At 40.8% G+C, this 20,952-nt stretch overlaps 1 protein-coding gene across 7 annotated transcripts in view; it reads right to left on the bottom strand.

Annotated features, from left to right (window-relative positions):
* Positions 1-20,952, bottom strand: part of ccdc88ab (coiled-coil domain containing 88Ab) — a 342,694-nt gene that overhangs the window by 68,090 nt on the left and 253,652 nt on the right. For all 7 annotated transcript variants that reach the window (XM_048601173.1, XM_048601174.1, XM_048601175.1 and 4 more), the window contains 3 exons: positions 16,488-16,631; positions 11,906-12,092; positions 2,943-3,088 (listed from right to left, as the gene is read on the bottom strand). In XM_048601173.1, the coding sequence (XP_048457130.1) occupies positions 2,943-3,088; positions 11,906-12,092; positions 16,488-16,631 (477 nt within the window). The remainder of the gene's footprint in view (positions 1-2,942; positions 3,089-11,905; positions 12,093-16,487; positions 16,632-20,952) is intronic.

Here is a 20,952-nt window from a genome sequence, read left to right as displayed (position 1 = left end):
CGTGTCTACTTCAATGCAAGAAGTGTCAGGAATAAGGGTGACGAATTTAGAGTATGGATCAGTACTTGGAACTACAATGTTGTGGCCATTACAGAAACTTAGATAACACAGGGGCAGGAATGGTTGTTGGATGTTCCGGTGTATAGATGTTTCAAAACAAATAAGGAGGGAGGTAAAAGAGGTGGGGGAGTGGCATTACTAATCAGAGATGGTATCACAGCTGCAGAAAGGGAAGTTGTGGAGGAGGGTTTCTCCACTGAGTCAGTATGGGTGGAAGTCAGAAACAGGAAAGGAGCAGTCACTTTATTGGGAGTTTTCTACAGACATCCCAATAGCAACAGAGACAGAGGAACAGATCGGGAGACAGATTTTGGAAAGGTGCATAAGTAATAGGATTGTTGTCATAAGCGACTTCAACTTCCCTAATATAGACTGGAACCTCCTAAGTGCAAATAGTTTGGATGGAGCAGATTTTGTCAGGTGTGTCCAGGAAGGATTTCTGTCTCAATATGTAGATAGGCTGACTAGAGGGGAGGCCATATTGGATTTGGTGCTTGGCAACGAACCAGGTCAGGCGTCAAATCTCTCGGTGGTAGAGCATTTCGGTGATAGTGATCGCAACTCCCTGACCTTTACTATAGTCATGCAGAGGGATAAGAGCTGACGGTATGGGAAAGTATTTAATTGGGGAAGGGGGGATTACAATGCTATTAGGCAAGAACTATGGAGCACCAACTGGGATCAGATGTTCTCAGGGAAATGCACGATAGAAATGTGGAGGTTGGTTAGGGAGCAGTTGCTACAGGTACTGGATATGTTTGTACCACTGAGGCAAGGAAATGATGGTAAGGTGAAGGAACCTTGGATGACAAGACATGTTGAACACCGAGTCAAGAGGAAGAAGGAAGCTTACTTAAGGGTGACGAAGCAAGCATCGGACAGGGTTCTAGAGGTCTACAAGGTAGCCAGGCAGGAACTGAAGAATGGACTTAGGAGAGCTAGAAGGGGGTATGAGAAAACATTGGCGGGTAGGATCAAGGAAAACTCCAAGGCTTCCTATACTTATGTGAGGAACAAGAGGATGGCCAGAGTGAGGGTAGGGCCAATCAGGGATAGTGGAGGGAACTTGTGTGCAGAGTCAGAGGAGGAGGTCCTTAATGAATACTTTGCTTCAGTATTCACCAGCGAGAGGAACCTTGACATTTATGAGGACAGCATGAAACAGGCAGATATGCTCGAACAGGTTGATGTTAAGAAGGAGGATGTGCTAGAAATTTTGAAAAACATGAGGATAGATAAGTCCCATGGGCCAGATGGGATATACCCAAGGTTATTACGGGAAGCGAGGGAAGAGATTGTTGCCTCTTTGGAAATGATCTTTGCATCTTCACTGTCCACTGGAGTAGTACCAGAAGATTGGAGGGTGGCAAATGTCATTCCCTTGTTCAAGAAAGGGAAGAGGGATAATCCTGGAAATTATAGACCGGTCAGTCTTACTTCTGTGGTGGGCAAATTATTGGAGAGGATTCTGAGAGATAGTATTTATGATTATTTGGAAAAGCACAGTTTGATTAGAAATAGTCAATATGGCTTTGTGAGGGGCAGGTCATGCCTCACAAGCCTTACGGAATTCTTTGAGGATGTGACAAAACACATCGATGAAGGTAGAGCAGTGGATGTGGTGTATATGGATTTTAGCAAGGCATTCGATAAGGTTTCACATGGTAGGCTCATTCAGAAAGTAAGGAGGCATGGGATTCACGGAAATTTGGCTGTCTGGATACAAAACTGGCAGTCCAATAGAAGACAGAGGGTGGTAGTAGATGGAAAGTATTCAGCCTGGAGCTCGGGATCTGCTCTGGGACCTTTGCTCTTTGTGATCTTTTTAAATGACTTGGATGAGAAAGTGGAAGGGTGGGTTAGTAAGTTTGCCGATGACACGAAGGTTGGTGGAGTTGTGAACAGCGTGGAGGGCTGTTGTAGGTTGCAACGGGACATTGACAGGATGCTGAGCTGGCAAAGAAATGGCAGATGGAATTCAACCCAGAAAAGTGTGAAGTGATTCATTTTGGAAGGTCAAATTTGAATGCAGAACACAGGGTTAATGGCAGGATTCTCGGCAGTGTGGAGGAACAGAGGGATCTTGGGGTCCACGGCAATAGATCCCTCAAAGTTGCTACCCAAGTTGACAGGGTTGTAAAGATGGCGTATGGTGTGTTGGCTTTCATTGGCAGGGGAATTGAGTTTAAGAGCTGTGAGGTTACGCTGCAGTTCTATAAAACTGTGGTTAGACCACACTTGGAATATTGTGTTCAGTTCTGGTCACCTCATTATAGGAAGGATGTGGAAGCTTTAGAGGGGGTGCAGAGGAGATTTACCAGCATGCTGCCTGGACTGGAGGGCAGGTCTTATGAGGAAATGTTGAGGGAACCAGGGCTTTTTTCATTGGAGCGAAGAAGGGTAAGAGGTGACTTGATAGAGGTTTACAAGATGATAAGAGACATAGATAGAGTGAATAGTCAGAGGTTTTTTCCCAGGGCGGAAATGACTATTACAAGGGGGCATAATTTTAAGGTGATTGGAGGAAGGTACAGGGGAGATGTCAGAGGTAGATTCTTTACACGGAGAGTGGTGGGCGTGTGGAATGCGCTGCTAGCAGTGGGAGTGGAGATAGATACTTTAGAGACTTTTAAACGACTCTTGAATAGGCACATGGAGAATAGTAAAATGTAGGGTATGCAGGGTAGATTGACCTTAGGTGGATAATAGGTCGGCACAACATCATGGGCCGAAGGGCCTCTACTGTGCTGTGCTGTTCTATGTTCTCGCCATAACCTACAATGTTCAGGTGATGGGAAGATAGTGCCCAAAGTATTCTTTGCAGAGTGGAAGGATTAGTATTTTTAATTATCACATGAAGTACTTCTTTTCGTTCTACTTACATGTACTGTCTTTGTTCCACATGGAACAGATCCTTACTCTCCATGCTCTGTTCTAACAATGACTTGTTGTGCAGCATTAATGTCTGGATTTGGTCTAGCAAATGTCGATTTTCTTCCTCAAGATTCCCTTTTAATTGGCTCAGTAGCTGAATGAAAACCAAACAATGGTCAGGATAAATATTTTTTAGACATACCTCTTCAAAATATGCAAAAGCTATGATTAAGACTAAAAGAGAGCTTAACAGTTTTGTTATGACCTTAAAAACCTCCTAGTTGTAAAGAGATAAAAGGTCAAAGAAGAAATATCATCTATATTATGGTTTTTAGGTGGGTGCTCAAAATCAGAACAGTAAAAAAATTGACTATTATCGTACATTTCAAGTCTAGGGCCAATTCTCCACTGAAAATATCAGTTTCATCATCGCATTTTAACCACAATTTGATTTACATGTAACATTTGTATTTCTACAGGCAAACATTCAGAATAAAATACAGCACATGATGGAAATCTGAACAGAAAATGCGGCAGAAACTCAGCAGGTCTGACAGCATGCATGGAGTGAGGAACAGAGTTAACATTGAGCCCAGTAGGTCTCTTTCAACTATTTTCAGTTCAGAAGAAATTATTTTTATTTAGTTAACAGAGACGGAGGAGGGGCAAATGGAACAGATGATGTAGAGGTCCAGTGCAAATGACAAAAGGGATTGTTAACGGGGGTGAAAGACAGTAAGATGTACAATGGGTGTAAATTAGAGGGTAAAAGGGAGAGGACTACCTGATTACAGAGTAAACAAGACACAAACAAGAATTTAGGGGGAGGGACTGCGGACAGCAAGAAAAATAGATCATAGGCACCATGCAGTCAAGCTCTTAAAATGCAAAATTTAATATTCAGACCTAATGGCCGTAAAGGGTGGCTAAATAGAAAATAAGATGTAATCAGCACGGATTTGTGTGGGAAGTCATGTCCAACAAATCTTTTGGAGTTTTTCAAAGAGGTAACCAAGAGGATAGATGAAAGTAGGGTAGTGGATGTTGTCGATATGGACTATAGTAAGGCCTTTGACAAGGTCCTACATGATAGGCTGGTCATGAAGGTTAGGTTGTATGGGATCCAGGGAGATTGGATTCAAAATTGGCTTGATGGTAGGAAGCAGAGTGTGATGGTTGAAGGTTGTTTCTTGATCTAAAGGCCTGTGACTATTGGGGTTTCACAGGGACTGGTGTTGGGACCTTTGTTATTTGTTATTTACATAAATGATCTGGATGTGAATGTACAAGGCATGATTAGTAAATTTGCAGATCATACAAAATTAGGAGGTATAGTTGATAGCAAGGAAGGTGATCAAAAATTACAGAGGGATCTTAATCAGATGGGGAAGTTGGCTCAGGATTGGCAAATGCAGTTCTATACAGATAAGTGTGAGGTGTTGTGCTTTCCAAAGTCAAACCAAAGTAGGACTTATACAGTAAATGGTAAGGTCCTGAGGAGTGTTGTGGAACAGAGGGACCTAGGAGGACAAGGACGTAGTTTGTTGAAAGCAGCATCACAGGTAGACAGGATGGTGAAAAGATGGCATTTAGCATGCTGACCTTCATCAGTTCAGGTGTTGAGTATAGGAGTTGGGACGCTATGTTACAGTTGTATAAGTCGTTGGTGAGGTTGCACTTGGAGGATTGTGTACAGTTTTGGTCACCGTGTTATAGAAAAGACATTGTTAAACCAGAAAGTGTGCAAAGAAACTTTACAAGGATGTTGCTAGGACTTCTAGGCCTGAGTTATAGATAGCACTTTATTCCCTGGAACGTAGGAGAATGAGTGACCATATTGAGGTGTATAAAATCATGAGTGGCATAGACAGGATGAATGCATATAGTCTTTTTCCCAGGGATAGGGAATTGAAAACAAGAGGGCTTAGGTTTAAGGCGAGAGGGGAAAGATTTAAGGAGGACTTGAGGGACAAATTCTTCACGTAGAGAGTGATGCGTATATGGAATGGGCTGCCAGACAAAGTAGTTCAGGCTGGTACAATAGCAATGTTTAAAAAAACATTTGGATAAATACATGGATGGCAAGGGTTTAAGAGGGATATGGACCAAATACAGGCAATTGGAACTAGCTGAGTGGGCACCACGGGCAGCATGGACCAATTTAGGCCAAACGGCCTGTTTCCATGCTGTATTACTCTATGACTCTATGTTGTTCCATGAGCTTGCTTCCTCATTCATCAGCAAACTACTTTTGTATTGTATATAAATATGGATGAGGTGCTAAATGACTGGAAAGTGTCTAATGTTGTGCCTTTGTTTAAGAAGGGATGCAAGGAGAAGCCTGTGGGTCTGACTTTGGTGATGGGTAAGTTGTTAGAAGTGATTCTGAAAGACAGGATTTATATACATTTGGAGAGGCAAAGAATGATTAGAGATAGTCAGTATGGTTTTGTGTGAGGGAAATCATATCTCACAAACTTGAGTTTTTTTTTGAGGAAATAACCAAGAACATTGACACGGGCAGAGTGGTAGACATCATTTACGTGGACTTTAGTGAAGTGTTGACAAGGTTCCACATGGTAGTTTAATTAGTGAGGTTAGATCACATGGGATTCAGGGTAAGCTTGTCAATTGGATACAAAACTGGCTCAACCACAGGAGCAACACTGTGATGGTAAAGGGTTGTTTTTCAGACTGGAGGCCTGTGACCAGCGGTGTTCCACAGAGATTAGTGCTGGGTCCACATTTGTTTGTCATTTATATAAATGGTTTAGATGAGAATATAGAAAGTATGGTTAGTAAGTTTGCAGATGACACCCAGATTGGTGGTACAGTAGACAGTGAAGGTGGTTATCCAAGATTACAAAGAGATCTTGATCAATTGGGTCAACGGGCTGAAGAGTGGCAGATGGAGTTTAATTTGAATAAATGAGGTATTCCATTTTGGTACAACAAACAAAGCCAAGACTCGTACAATTAAAAGAAAGGCCTTGGCTGGTGTTATAGAATAGAAACATAGGGGTTCAGGTACATAATCCTTTGAAGTTTGCATTACACATAGATAAGGTGGTTGAGAAGGTATTTAGCATACTTGCTCAGACCTTTGAGTGTAGGAGTTGGGATGTTATGTTGAGGTTGTACAGGATTTTGGTAAGGCCTCTTCTGGAGTATTGTGTCCCAGTTCTGGTCCCTTTTGTAGGAAGGGTACTATTAAGCTGGAGAGGGTTCAGAAGAGTTTTACCAGGATATTGCTGGGAATGGAAGATTTAAGTTATAAGGAGAGGCTGGATAGACTGGGACTTTATTCGCTGGAGTGTAGGAGGTTGAGACATGACCTTACGGAGGTTTACGAAAATCAAAAGGGGTATAGATAAAGTGAATGCTAAGTGCCTTTTCCTTAGGGTGGGGGATTTCAAAACTAGGGGCCATATTTTTAAGGTGAGAGGAGAATGATTTAAAAAAGACATGAGGGGCAATTTTTTTTTTAAAACATAGAATGGTTCGTGTGTGGAATAAACTTCCATAAGAAGTGGTGGTTGCAGGTACAGTTACAACATTTAAAAGACATTTAGATAAGTACATGATTAAGAAATGTTTGGAGGGATATGGGCCAAGTGTAGGCACGTGGGACTAGTTTAGTTTGGGATTATAGTTGGCTTTGACTGTTTGGACCAAAGGGTCTATTTCTGTGCTGTATGACTCTGAGTCTATCCAGCAGGTCCAAGGTGTTAGCATGAGATCAAAGTGGTTTATTGAAATGACAAATAACTGGAAGGTCAAGGTAATTCATATAGATAGAACAGATCATCTCAAGTATTTCTTTTTTGCAGAGGCTTGATGGTGCATTGCGGTTTGAGCGGAGGTCAACTAAAATACGTAATCACTCTCCATAATGACTTAAACAAACAAAGTTATAGGCATTTAAGGAAGACAGTTGTACTTAATGCTCAGATACATGGAAATAAAGCAAACTATCTTTTTTGAGCCACCTTCCAATGCCATAGTGACTGACTTTGACAGACTATGATGAGAGAAATTGTCGAATCTAATTAAGTACTATTTTGTCAAAATATGATTGGCACTTTTTAATGGAACATTTACCATTTTCAGAAACTCTAAGTATTAATGTCACTCTGTCAGTGGTAGCAACCTTGCCTCCAAGTCAGAAAGTCATGGGCTCAAGTCCCACTCAGCGTACTTGAGCAAATAACTCAGTGCAGTTTTAAGAGAACTGTAAGTGCTACATTTCAGACATGGTTCCAATCTATTGGATATAAGAAAGTCCCTTTTGAAAATGATCAGGTGATTTCTCAGGAACAATAATCATACAACATTGATTGGGTAGTGCTGTTGAAATAGTAGTGTATAAAGAAAGATTTCAGATTCCTAGGGAACTGGGATCAATTCTAGTATAGAATGGACTGAAGCAAGATGGAGGGGTGTACCTCAACAGGTCTCTGGCCTTTCAGGTCTAGTGCTGCAGGGCAGGCATTGAAAATTATTTAACAAACAAAAGAGCATAAAAATGAAACGCTTAGAGAGGTGATACAAGGTACACAGGAGGACTGGAAAAGAAAGAGCATGAGAATAAAATGTAGTTCAGAAATAAGGGGAAATAAAATCAGACATGGGGAACATGAGCACAGACCAGGGTGGGTTCAGACTTCTTGTGCATAAATGCCCAGGTCATGGTAGATAAGACTGGTGAGTTACACTCACAAATAGCCACATGGGATTATGTTATCATGGCAACAATGGAAACCTTGTTTAAGTGAAGGATGAATGGAAACTCAGGGATCCTGTCTATGTAGTGCTCTTATGATAGGATAGAAAAGGAGGCATGGGAGTATTGATCAAAGATATAATCGAAAGAAACTATGTAAAAGAGACGTAAAGTAGACATTTTCACTTTTGGGGTAGTCTTGAATGGGGACATGGTTATGGGACAATGGACCACTTATTTAAAACAGAGATGCAAACAAATTGTCTACTCCAGAGAGTTGTAGAGCTGAGATCACAAGAGTATTTAAAGAGGCAGTAGATAGATGTCTGAATCATCGAAGGATTGAGGCCTGTGGCAAGCTTGGGGGGATCGAATGGCTATTCCTGCTCCTATTTTCAATGTTCCTAGGAAGTTTGCAAGTTGCTGGGAATCAAACAAAATTTGACATTTCCTACTACCCACAGACCTTAGGCATGGTGGCGTGAATGAATAGGACATTAAGGAAAGCTTCAGCTAAAGCCAGCCAGAAATGGCATAAAGGTTGCCTAGTATCTGTATAGGACTCAGTGCACCATCAAGTAGATCAACTGGATTAATGCTACATGAGTTAATGACAGGAAGGATTATAAGATTACCAGGCATGTTGTGACAGGTAATCAGAAAGTAAGAACCAGATGTGAAAAAGTTAAATGTGCGAGAAAGCTACACAGGCAGCTGCATGGACAAAGAGGAGAGGTTCGGAATCAGCTAATTATTCACCAGGATGTACAGGCAGAAACAGAACAGGTTGAGATGTCCAGTGTAGGAGATAAGGTCATGCTGATGGAGATAATATTTGTGCTACAATGGATAGGATACGAAGAAATGATCATAATTACGGATACGTGCACCTGTATAGGCATGAAAGTGGAAGCTCATTGGAAGCAATGGTCATGACTGAAGCAAGTCACTAACCAATTTATGTTTTTTTTAACCATTCATGGAGCAGGAAGCATGGCCTGACTTGCTGCAAGGTCAAATGTTTAACACATATATAGAAGGCTAATGTGGAATTTGTTACTCTTCATAATATGTTAATCATCATTGGATCTGAAAATCTCACTCATAGCAGAGTCAATACCAATTAAGACATTATATAGAGTACAGGGCATTGGGGTAATTAGGGGCAAATTGTGAGATATACTATACTACCATATGCAGTACAGATAGGAGAAACTTAAGCATTTACTACACTCTGCCAGAACCAGTCCCTCATATCCCAAGAATTTGAATGCCACCCTCCTGCACCATCTTTCCAACCACACATTCATGTGTCATATCCTCCTATTTCTATACTCACTTTCACATGGTACTGGGAGAAATCTATAGCTAACTACTTTTGAGGTTCTCCGTGCTAATTTTCTACCTAGCCACCCAAATTCTGATTGCAGGACCCCTTCCTACCTGTTTTGTTGTGGGCCATGATCTCTATCTGACTATCCTTTCTCAGAAGAATATTCCTTGCCCATTCTATGACATCACTGACCCTGGTACCATGAAGGCAACACATCATCGTCATGGAATCTCATCAATGGCAGCAGAAATAGCTGTCTGTTCCCCTAACAAATGAATTTATCACAATTGCTCTTTCACTCTTCTTTCTTCCTCCTGTACAGCTGATACATCAATATTGTCAAAGGCTTGGATATTGTTGCAGTCCTGCACTCCTCTGGGAAACCAGTGCCGTCACAAGTATCAAGTGGAAAACAGATACTTGAGTGGGACTATTAACACAGAAACCTGTTTTATTTTGGCAAAATCGCATTTGTATTGCGGCACAGCAGCTCAGTGGTTAGCAGTGCAACCTTACAGTGACAGGGACCTGGGTTCCTTTCCAGCCTTGGGCAATTGACTGTGTGGAGTTTTCCAATTCTCCCTGTGTCTGCATGGTTTTAGGGGAGGCAATAGCCTAGTCTTATTATTGATAGACTCTTACTCTAGGAGCTCAGCTAACGATCTGGGGACCTGGGATTCAAATCCTGCCACAGCAGATGGTGGACTTTGAATTCAATAATAATATGGAATTAAGAATCTACTGATGACCATGAAATCATTGTTGATTGTCGGAAAAACCTATCTGGTTCATTAATGTCCTTTAGGGATGGAAATCTGCCATCCTCACCTGGCCTAGCCTACATGTGACTCCAGCTCCACAGCAAAGTGGGTGACTCTCAACTGCCCTCTGAAATGGCATTGTAAGCAACTCAGTTCAAAGGCAACTAGGGATGGACAATAAATGCTGGCCAGCCAGCAATGCCCATGTCTCACGAGTTTAAAAAAAAACACCTTTTTTCATAGGAAAAAAGGGGTATCACAGAGGCTGCCAATCTTTGTTATATTCCCATGGCAACAACCCTGAAAAATCAAGAATCTATCTGCTGCATCTGACAACTAAATTGACAGTTCTTGCTGCATCTCCATATCAACAATAGCCAACCCAACCAACATCTTTTTTAATCCTGTGAAAAATACATCCCGCTTTTCAAGTCTGTTTCTTACATCCTAAACCTGATGTGTGCAAGACAAAAAGATTCAGCTTTTTATTTCCTTTAATCAATGTTTTTATTCTGTACTACCAAACATTTATTTATCATGGCTGATCAGATTGTGGACTTCACTCCACGTTCCAGCTGTCCTCCCTTAACCCTCAATTCTGCTATCAACCAAAACTTGACTAACTCAATTTTGACCATATTCAATGATCCAGTCTCCACTGCTCTCCAGGGAAGACAGATCCAAAAACAAATCAATGATCTTCTGACAGAAGAAAATCCTCCTCGCCTCAGCCTCAAGTTGGAGGCACGTTGTTTTTAAATGTTTCTAGATTTCTCCATCCACTGTGTCACGCCGCCTCACAGTCTGATAGTTTAATAAGATCAGTTCACATTCTTGTAAACTCCAATACATATTGGGTCCAACTTGCTCAATCTCAACACCTTCAAACTAGGAATCCACCTCGTGAAACTTCTCTGAACTGTTTCCAACGCAAATATATCTCTCGTCAAGGAGAAGGTGTGGTCTGACCAATGCTCTATATAGTCAGAACAAGTTTGTCCTACTTTTCTGTGATTCAGGTACAAGGACATTCAGATCCCTTTGCACTGCTGCATTATGTAGCCTATTTAAATTATATTTTGCTTTTTTATTCTTCCTGCCAAAATGGATATCTTCATATATTCCCACACTGCAGTACTCATCTCAAACCTTTGCCCACTTACTTAACTTGTCCATATCCTTTTGAAGACTCTTTGTATCTGCTTGATAACTTGTTCTCCTACCTATCTCTGCAGCCAAATACACCGATAATGCAGTCAGTTCCTTCATCCAGATCATGAATGTAGATCGTAAGTAGTCAGAAACTTAGTCCTAAATCCTCGTGATACTTCATTAGTTACAGTTTACTAATGCGAAAAGTACCCATTTATCCCAACTCTGGTTCCTGTTAGCAAGCTAACCCTCTATCCATGTTAATGGGTTTTTGATGCACTCCCAGAAGCTCCTTCATTTGACTAAATTAGTGTCTTTTTCAGTCTTCTTTTAGTGAGTTAGAAGATCATATTTTCACAACTCCACTGATGGAGATATTTTCTAAACAACTCAATCAGTGGAGCAAACCTGTCTAAATTGCTTATAAATCTCACCCTTAATTTCTTGTTCAGATTCTTTAATTTAATTATTTGCAACTGATGGAATTAAGGAGTTGTCCAAGCAAAAAATGTTGGATCTCTAATCGGAATTTAGAATAAGAGATATACTTTAATCAAATTGTCCAGAAATGTTATTACATACCTCAAGCGTAGACAGAACTTGAACTCCGCTCTCTTAGCTCAAAGGTAGGTACACTACATATTGAAACATATGAGACTTTAAGGGGACTTAACAGGTTTACCACCAAAGGGAAAGTAGAGGGACAGAGATTAAGAATAAGGGCTGTCCAATTTAAGACGCAAGTGAGCACAGTCTTTTTTTCTCAGAGGTTTGGTAAGGCCAAGCTAGATCGATTTCCTTGTAAATCATGAATCTAAGGATATAGGTGGTAGACAGAAACACTGAGCTGAGGTAACAATTATGTAGTCACGATCTTATCAAATTGGCAGAGGAGAGTTGAGAAGCTAAAGCTAAACCAATGAATGGCAGATGCTGGAAATCAGAAACAAAAACAAAAACAAAAACAGAAATTGCTGGAAAGGTTAAAGAATTCACACCCACCTCACATTGGTTGTTTAATTTAGTGGAATTGATATCCAACTGTTGGTAACGTTCCTTCAGGTTTGCAAATTCAGCTTCCAATCGAGTATGCTCTAGTTTTGCAGCATTCAGCAAGCTTTTAAGATTCTTGTGGTCCAACTGCAATCCTTCATTCTCCTTTAACAAGTGGTTGTATATTTGGTTCAACCTTCAAACAGAGACATACATACTCAATTTCATGTAGAGCTAACTTTTTATAAATTATAAGGCACAAGGTAGAACAAGAAAATTCAAGGATGAGAAAATACTTTCAGTATTCTTCCTCTAAGAACTTTAATTTCTATTGAAATACGTCCTTTCTAACTCTTCATGTTGGCATTCAGCTTAGCAAGTGATTTTAATTGTCAGTCTGAGTCAGAAAGTTGTGAAGGAGGAGCCCTCTTGTGGTACAGTGGTGGTGTCCCTATCCTGGACTGAGAGACCTGGATTCAAGTCCCACCTGCTTCAGAGGTGTGTAGTAACATCTCTGAACAGGTTGATTAGAAAAATAGGTTAAATTAAACAAAAAAAAAGGCTGTGGATTCAGTTTTCAGGAAATAATCCAAACACTTCAGTATAGCAATAAAAGGGTGTAATAGTCTGACATGTTTTTCAAACAAGAATAGTCAAGTTTATGAAGGGACCTGACAGTGTCAAACTTGTTTCCGCCAGTTGAGATATCTGGAACAAGAGGAGCCTAGTTTAAGATCAAGGTCTAACTATTTAGAACTGAAATGAAAAGTTTCATTCTACTCCATTTAGCTGTCTATTCCACATGCCTTGAGAACCTTACCAAAAGTCTAGAATTTCAGCCAGAATTTTTAAATAGGTTGAGGTCAAGGGAGGGCATGGTGGTCTGTGGGAGGGACCCTTTCCTGTAAGGCTGGTGGGGCTGGCAGCTGCAGCCCAACATGATGGCAAGCAGCTTTGACATTTTAAAAATAACCTTTACTTAACCTCTTCCTCTCTATCTTAATGTTTGCATCTTACCTGTGGAGCTGTTGATCACTGACTGCTGAGTGTTGGCCACCTGTCTGCTATCCTTGATTGGACAGTGAGCCTGCTCCCTAACTGATCAGGCCTTGTAAAAATCCAAGTGGCTGCACTTGGAAGATGCCCAGTAAGGCTTGGGATCCAGAACAGAACCAATGGACAGATTCCCAAAGCAGAAATGAAAATCTTAGCCCCCAGTCTTGAAAATTTAAATTCACCGAACATCTAGAAACTTGTTTTGGTGGAGTTAAGGGATCTATTATAAGAGATTTGAGATTTTAACTAACTATAAAATATCTATAAAAAGTTATATTATATTTAAATGTTGATTATACTCCTTCTTCCTTTCCATTTGTCAGAGAAAACTGCTCGCTATATCTACCTTATCAAATCTCTATCATTTTAAGCACTCGATTAGCTTATTCTCAAAAGTTCTAAAGTGACTGTGGCCAAGTTCATGCACATAATTTAAGCTTTTGGAGAATATCCTTGAAGGGTAATATAACTTAAACAGAATATAGTACTCCAAATGTCTGAACAAAATTGTAGAACTGAAATATCACCTCCACATTTTTGTATTCCAAAACCTTTGAGGGGAAAAAAAGAAAATCAACATTCCACCAGTCCTTTTGGTTATATTTTGGATATGTACAGCGGCATTTAATGATTTATGTACATGGAGATTAAATAACTTTGCTCCTGTACTGTTCCTCGTCTTTAACCACTAGAAAAAAAGATTGTGAGGCCCTCCGTGTGCTAAACCAAGTATGTAATCTAAAACTCCTATTCAAAGTTCCTGCCTTTGTACATGTCAGGAGAAACCCTCATTTAGATTTAGTTTATCTCAAAGGATAATTGAGCCAATGAAGTAGTTCATGTTTAATTAGCCAAGTAAATATTACAATACAGACACAAATTATACTTAAAACACTTAACAGCTTCTAATCAGACAAAATAGAGCAGTACTAAGTGTGACATAAGGTCTGAATTATACAGAATGTAAGAACTAGGAGCAGTCGGCAATTTTGCCCCTCTAGCCAGCTACAGCATTTAATACCAGCATGGCTGATCTAATCTCAGCCTTAACTCCACTTTCCTGCCTGCTCTTCATAACCCTTCAATGTGTTACTAATTAAATCTGCTCTTAAATTTATTCAATGTCCCACATCCACCAGACCCTGAGGTAATGAATTCTACAGATTCATGACCCTTTGAGAGAAATAACTCTTCATCCCCGTTTTAAATCCACTACCCCTTATCCTAAAACTATGACCTCTCATTCTAGATTGCCCCACCAGAAAACATCCTCTCTATGTCCCTGGAATCAATCTAGCGAACATCCTCTGAACTCGCTCCAAAGTATCTACATCCTTTCTCAAATTGACAAGATTTTAGAGTCTATTAAGGATGCAATTGCGGAATACTTGGAAGTGCATGGTAAAATAGAGTGGAATCAGCACAGTTTCATCAAGGACAGGTCATGCCTGACAATTCAGGTAGAATTCTTTGAGGAGGTAATGAACAAGTTAGAGAAAGGACAGCCAGTGCACATTGAGTCAGAGATGTATAGCTTGGAAGCAGACCCTTTAGCCTAACTTGTCCACGTCAACCAGATATTCTGAATTAATCTAGTCCCAATTGCCAGCATTTGGTCCATAACCCTCTAAACTCTTCCCATTCAAAACCCATCCAGATGTATACTCGATGGAGTTTAGAAAGATGAGAGGGAATCTGATTGAAACTTACAGGATACTGAAAGTCCTGGATAAAGTGGATGTGGAGAAGATGTTTCCACGGGTAAGAGAGACGAGGACCCAAGAGCTGAATGGCTTACTTCTGCTCCTATAGCTTATGGTCCAAATAAGGGACCAAAAGTACACACAATATTCCAGGTCCGGCCTTACACAATTGAAGCAACACTTCCCTAATTTCATTTGCTATTCCATTTGGAATAAATATCAATGTTCCATTTGTCTTTGTTATTACCTGCTATAGCTGCACACTGGATTTTCTACAATTCATGCACAAGGACACTCAGATTCCTCTGAACCAATGCACACCAAATTTTTTCTCCATTTAGATATTTCTCTGATAAAATGGATAATCTCACACTTATCCATGTTAAATTTCTTCTACCAAATTTTGGCCCATGTGCCTATCCTTTTGCAAACTTCTCATTTCTTCATTTCAACTTACTTCCACACCTATTTTAGAATTAGAATTTAGAACCAAAAGCAAAAATGGTCATTGGGCTAAAATGGCCTATGCTCATGTTTATGCTCCTTACAAGTCTCTTTCCACCCTAATTCATATAACAAAGAACAGTACAGCACAGTACAGGCCCTTCGGCCCACGATGTTGTGCCGAACTTTTACCCTAAACCTAAGGTCTATCTAACCTCCACCCCTACCTTATACTATCATCCATATGCCTATCTAATACCCGCTTAAATGCCCCTAATGAGGCCGACTCTACTACCCTCTCCGGCAATGCATTTCACGCCCCTACCGCTCTGAGTAAAGAACCTACCTCTGACGTCTCCCCTATATCTACCTCCACTCACTTTAAAACTATGCCCCCTCGTAATAGCTACCTCCACCCTAGGAAAATGTCTTTGGCTGTCTACTCTATCTATACCTCTGATCATTTTGTACACCTCTATCAAGTCACCTCTCATCCTTCATCGTTCTAAAGAGAAAAGCCCTAGCTCTCTCAACCTTTCCTTGTAAGACCTTCCCTCCATTCCAGGCAACATCCTAGTAAATCTCCTCTGCGCCTTTTCCAATGCTTCCACATCTTTCCTGGGATGAGGTGACCAGAACTGGACACAATACTCCAGATGTGGCGGCACCAGGGTTCTGTTTTGCTGGAGCATAACTTCACGGCTCCTGAACTGAATCCCTCTATTAATGAAAGCTAACACACTATACACCTTCATAACAACTCTATCCACCTGGGTGGCAGCTTTCAGGGAACTGTGAACATGAATCCCAAGATCCCTCTGCTCCTCCACACTGCCAAGAATCTTTCCGTTAACCCTGTATTCTGCTTTCAAGTTTGTCCTTCCAAAATGAATCACCTCACACTTTTCAGGGCTAAACTCCAAATTCATTAACCTGATCTGCATATTCTTCTGTTCCTTTCTCTCCCATGTAATTTTTCTAGCTTCTCCCTTAAAGGTGTCTGTTATTTGGCTCTTAATTCACTGGTAGCAAGTTCCACATTCTCTCAGAAAGAAAATTTATTCTGATTTATCTATGTTATGATCCATAGTTTTGGACTTCCCACACATAGACATTTTCTCTACCTAGTCTATCAAACTCATCATAATTTTAAAGACTCCTACTAGTTTACTCAACTACCATCCACTTGCTAGATAAAAGAGCTCGAACAAATTCCATTTTCTGATAGTTCTAACTTTTTAGTTCTAGTAACATTCTTATCATTTTTCTTTTGTACCTTTTTCTAGTGCTAGAGGCTCGTACGGGAGGACATCATAGGTAAAGATCTGTCAGTGATACTATAATTGGGAAGAACACTGACATGCAACATTTCTAATGATGCCACCAACCTTTCATTTTCATTTTGAAGTTTCTGGTACTTGTGTATCATGGTCTCATGTTTCTCTACCTCATGGTGCATTTTCTCTTGTTCTTTTTTCAAAATTGTCTCCAGCTCCTCCAACTGGGTTTTTTGCTTCAACAACTCATTATACCTGCACACACAATTTAACTGGAATTAAATTTTCTTCACAATGGGTAAGCTATAATATTGTCTATACCAAATTACAGAAAATGCACATAGTATTTTGAAAGACACCAAGAAAGTACGTACAGTATATTGTAAAGTATTTAAAAAAACTTCCACATACAATAGCACATATTAGTACAGAAACTGGTATTGGTAAAGATCTAAACGTTTATGACTAAGCACTTATGCTTTTTATCCCAAACAAACATAATAGGAGATCTGTTGAAAAATTCTCTGTAAATAGTTGAGAGAGATGTAGTTGCAGTCCCTGAGCCCAAGTTTCTTTCCATGTCCTTCCATATGAAAATTTCCTGTTGGAAAGGGAAATAGACAGGAATGGAGACACTGTGGATTGCACCTGCAGTAAGTACCAAACATCTCTTAACTGAAGCTTTTCAAAATAGTTGCAAGAGGTGATTATCTTTCTATACAATGTTCAACCTCAAAATATTATATCAGAAATATTCTATTATCCGTTACATATATCATTGGAATCAACAATCCTACAACTTGCATTTTAGCTCTACCTAAAACTACTGAATTCTAATATGGAAAATTTCACAGATGACTAACTTATATTTAGACTATAATACATAGCTTCCAAGTATCAAAGAGGAATTGCAAGAGACTTCAAAGTTGAATTCTCCAACTAACTTTGTAAATGATTACAAAATTTGGGTATCAATCCAAAACGAGTGCTTGTTTTTAATGATGAGAACAGAGAAACCTTTAAGGTGAATTTCATAGACAGAAAAATAAACTTGAGTTCTTGTTACCATAGAACATCATTAATATCTCTGTGAAAGAAGCTCTTCCTTCCATGATCATAGGAGTCTTCACTTGCTTAGCAATAAATTGCTCACTGATGGTCAGTTTGGATTCTACCAGGGTCACTCAGCTTGTGGCTTCATTAGAGTATTAATTCAAACAGACAAAAGAGCTGAACTCCCGAAGGAAAGCGAGAGCGACTGCTCTTGACATCAAGGCCGATTTAACCAAGTGTGGCATCCAAGGGCCCTAGCAAGGATAGCGTCAATGTGAATCAAGGAGAAAACTCTCCTGGTTGGAATCATACCTTGCACAAATGATGATGATATCAGGAGTTCCTCAGGATAATATCCTCAGACCAACAATCTTCAGCTGCTCCATTAATGACCTCCCTTCCTTCACAAGGTCAGAAATGGAGATGTTCAATGATGGGTATGCAATGTTCATAACTCCTCAGATATTGCAGCACTCCACATTCAAATACAACTAGACCTGGACAATAACTAGGTATGGGCTGACAAGTGTCAGGCATTGTCTCTTGTTGGAGATGGTCAATCTAACCATTGCCCCTTGACATTCAATGGCATTACTATCCCCGAGTTCCCCATTATCAACATCGTGGGGTTTACGTTGACTAGAAACTGAACCAGATAGCCATGTTAACACTATGGCTACAAGATCAAAGGCAATCTCCTGACTCCCCAAAGCCTGTGCACCATCTACAAGGCACAAGTGAGGAGTGTGATACAATACTCTCCACTTGCCTGGATAAATGCAGCTCCAACACCATTCAAGAAACTTGACACCATTCAGCACAAAGCACCAGACTTTTGACTGCCACCACATCCACAAACTATCATTCCTCCATCACCGACACATAGCAGCAGCGAGTACCGTTGTGAAGATGCACTTCTAAGTCATAAAGCTCCTAAGACAACCCCTTCAAATCCACGACCATCATAATTTAAAAAGACAAGGGCAGCAGACATCAGGCAGTGGGAACGTCACCACCTGCAAACTCCCCGCTAAGCCACTCATCACCCTGATTTGGAAATATACTGCTATTCCATCAGCGTCAAAATCCTGTGACAAAATCCTGGAACACTCTCCCTGAGTGATGTGGGTGTACATACGCGAAATAGACTGCAGCAGCTCAGGAAGGTAGCTCACCCCCACCTTTTCAATGCCAACTAAGGATGGGCAATAAATGCTGGCACAGCCATCAAACTCAATCCAGTGTATAATAAAAGGATGAGACTGTCATTGACAAGCTCAGTATTTGTAGCTCCTCCCTAATTGATCTTGAAATAAATAGTTTGTTAAGATATTATATACAATTAGTATTATATAATGGCATGGGTAGGGTGAGAAAGTTGGGGATGTACAGTGAGAATGAATAAAATCAATAAAACATTTTCTGATATTTTTCCCTTCCTCTTTAAGTGGCAACTTCTGAATCCCACTGATGAATGGCAACTATTTTCCACGCATTTGCATTCCATTAATGGCTAATTTCACCTCACTCTATGCAGTTCTCCATCTTGCCTTTCTTCCCTGAGAAAACGGATGGCATCAATTTCTAACATGAAAGTCAGAGCAGCTACCTGGTGTAACAGCTTGTTGTTTGCTTCTCTGTGCCTTCAGCCAGCTTCGTCGTCACATAATTTCCCCGCATGCTTCATGGATAATGTCCCTGAAATAACTCTAAGAGGCCGGTACACATCACCCAATCACTCCTTACTTACACATGGAGAGTTCTTGACACTGCTGCAGTTCCTTCAGAGCCAGGTCTCAGAATTAACAGGACCTCTGACACTTCTGTTCTTGTCTGTCAGCCAGGGCTTCCTGAATGAAGCTGATAATCTGATTCAATCAGGGAACTCATATTCTATGAGGTCCACCTGGCTGACCTTGTTACAATCACTACATCCCTCCCCCTCTGAATCCAAGGACATTGGCCTTTTGTTTTGTAGCTCCTGCTGGGGCACTTTAACATGGGTCAGGTTCCTCTGACTTTGCCTCTGCTACAGGTGGTGCGTAATGCACAGTGGCTCACCTCTTGTGTCTGGAGTATCTCGGAAGAAATTTGTTGCTTTCTTCAGGCAGCAAAGGTGTCGAGGAGGCGACATCCGCATATCCACCTTAGATTCTGAGGTATCTTCAAAGCTTGACAGAGAGGGAACAGTCAGAAAGGCTGTCAAGGATCCAGGAAAGTTTTGCTCCTGCACCATTTGCAAGTTTGCAGCTTTCATATGGTCCACGCGCTTGTTCAGGACTGTCACACCAACTGAACTTTATACTTCACTGGACCTGACCTCACGTCAACCATGCCTCCATTCCATGCACAGCCACTCCCATGGTTCCTACAACAAACATCGTCCCCTGAAGTAAACGGTCTCTCACGCTTAGCGAAGTCTATTGTCTGGCATTGGCGTTCCTGATGTCGTTTCACCCTCCCTGCCTAGGTCCAAGAAGATCAGACTTAACCTGGTGCGGATTCTTCTCCCCATTAACAACCCTGCTGGAGATATCCCTGTAGAGGTGTATGAGGGGTGGTCCTATAATCAATTAGGAACCGGGACTGTTGGGTGTCTAGTGAAGCTGTATGCGGTTTCTTTAAGCCTGCCTTCAAAGTTTGGACTGCTTTTTCTGCCAGACTACTGGATGGATAGATGGTATGGAGCTGTCCTTATATGACGAGAGCCATTGGACTTCAGGAAATACTCAAATTCCGTGCTGGTCAATGACAGTCCGTTATAAAGAACAAAGAACAACATAGCACTGAAACAGGCCCTTTGGCCCTCTAACTCTGCGCCAACACATTTTGGCCTTCCATATTAAAACTGTTTTCACTTAGAAGATCCGTATCCTTATATTCCTCTCCTACTCATATATTCTTCCAGGTGCTTCTTGAAAGCTGTTATTGTGTTTACTTCCAACACCTCCTCTGGCAGCGCGTTCCAGGCACTCAGCACCCTTTGTGTGGAAAACTTGTCTTGCACATCTCTTTTAAACATTCCCCCTCATACTTTTAACCTAGTAATTGACCCTTCCACCCTGGGAAAAAAACCTCAAACTTTCCACTCTATCCATGCCATTCACAATCTTATAAACTTCTATTAGGTCGCCCCTTAATCTCCTGCATTCCAGTGAAAACAAGCCTAGCCTATCTAACCTGTCTTCATAGCTGAAATCCCCCATACCAGACAACATCCTGATAAACATTTTCTGTACCCTCTCCAAAGCATCCACATCCTTGTGGTAGTGTAGTGGCCAGAACGGTATGCAATATTCCAAGTGTGGCCTAACTAAAGTTCTATAAAGCTGCAGCATAATTTGCCTATCCTTATACTCAATGACCCTTCCAATAAAGATAAGCATGCCATAGATCTTACTTACTGCCTTATCTATCTGCGCTGCCACCTTCAGTGATCAGTGAACTTGCACACCCAGATCTATCTGCATATCAATACTCCTAAGGGTTCTACCATTCACTATATAATTTCCACCTGTATTTG

This window comes from Rhincodon typus, chromosome 9 (genome assembly GCF_021869965.1).
Source record: "Rhincodon typus isolate 14 chromosome 9, sRhiTyp1.1, whole genome shotgun sequence".
Classification (NCBI taxonomy): Eukaryota; Metazoa; Chordata; class Chondrichthyes; order Orectolobiformes; family Rhincodontidae; genus Rhincodon; species Rhincodon typus.
This window is presented reverse-complemented; position numbering and strand designations above follow the sequence as displayed.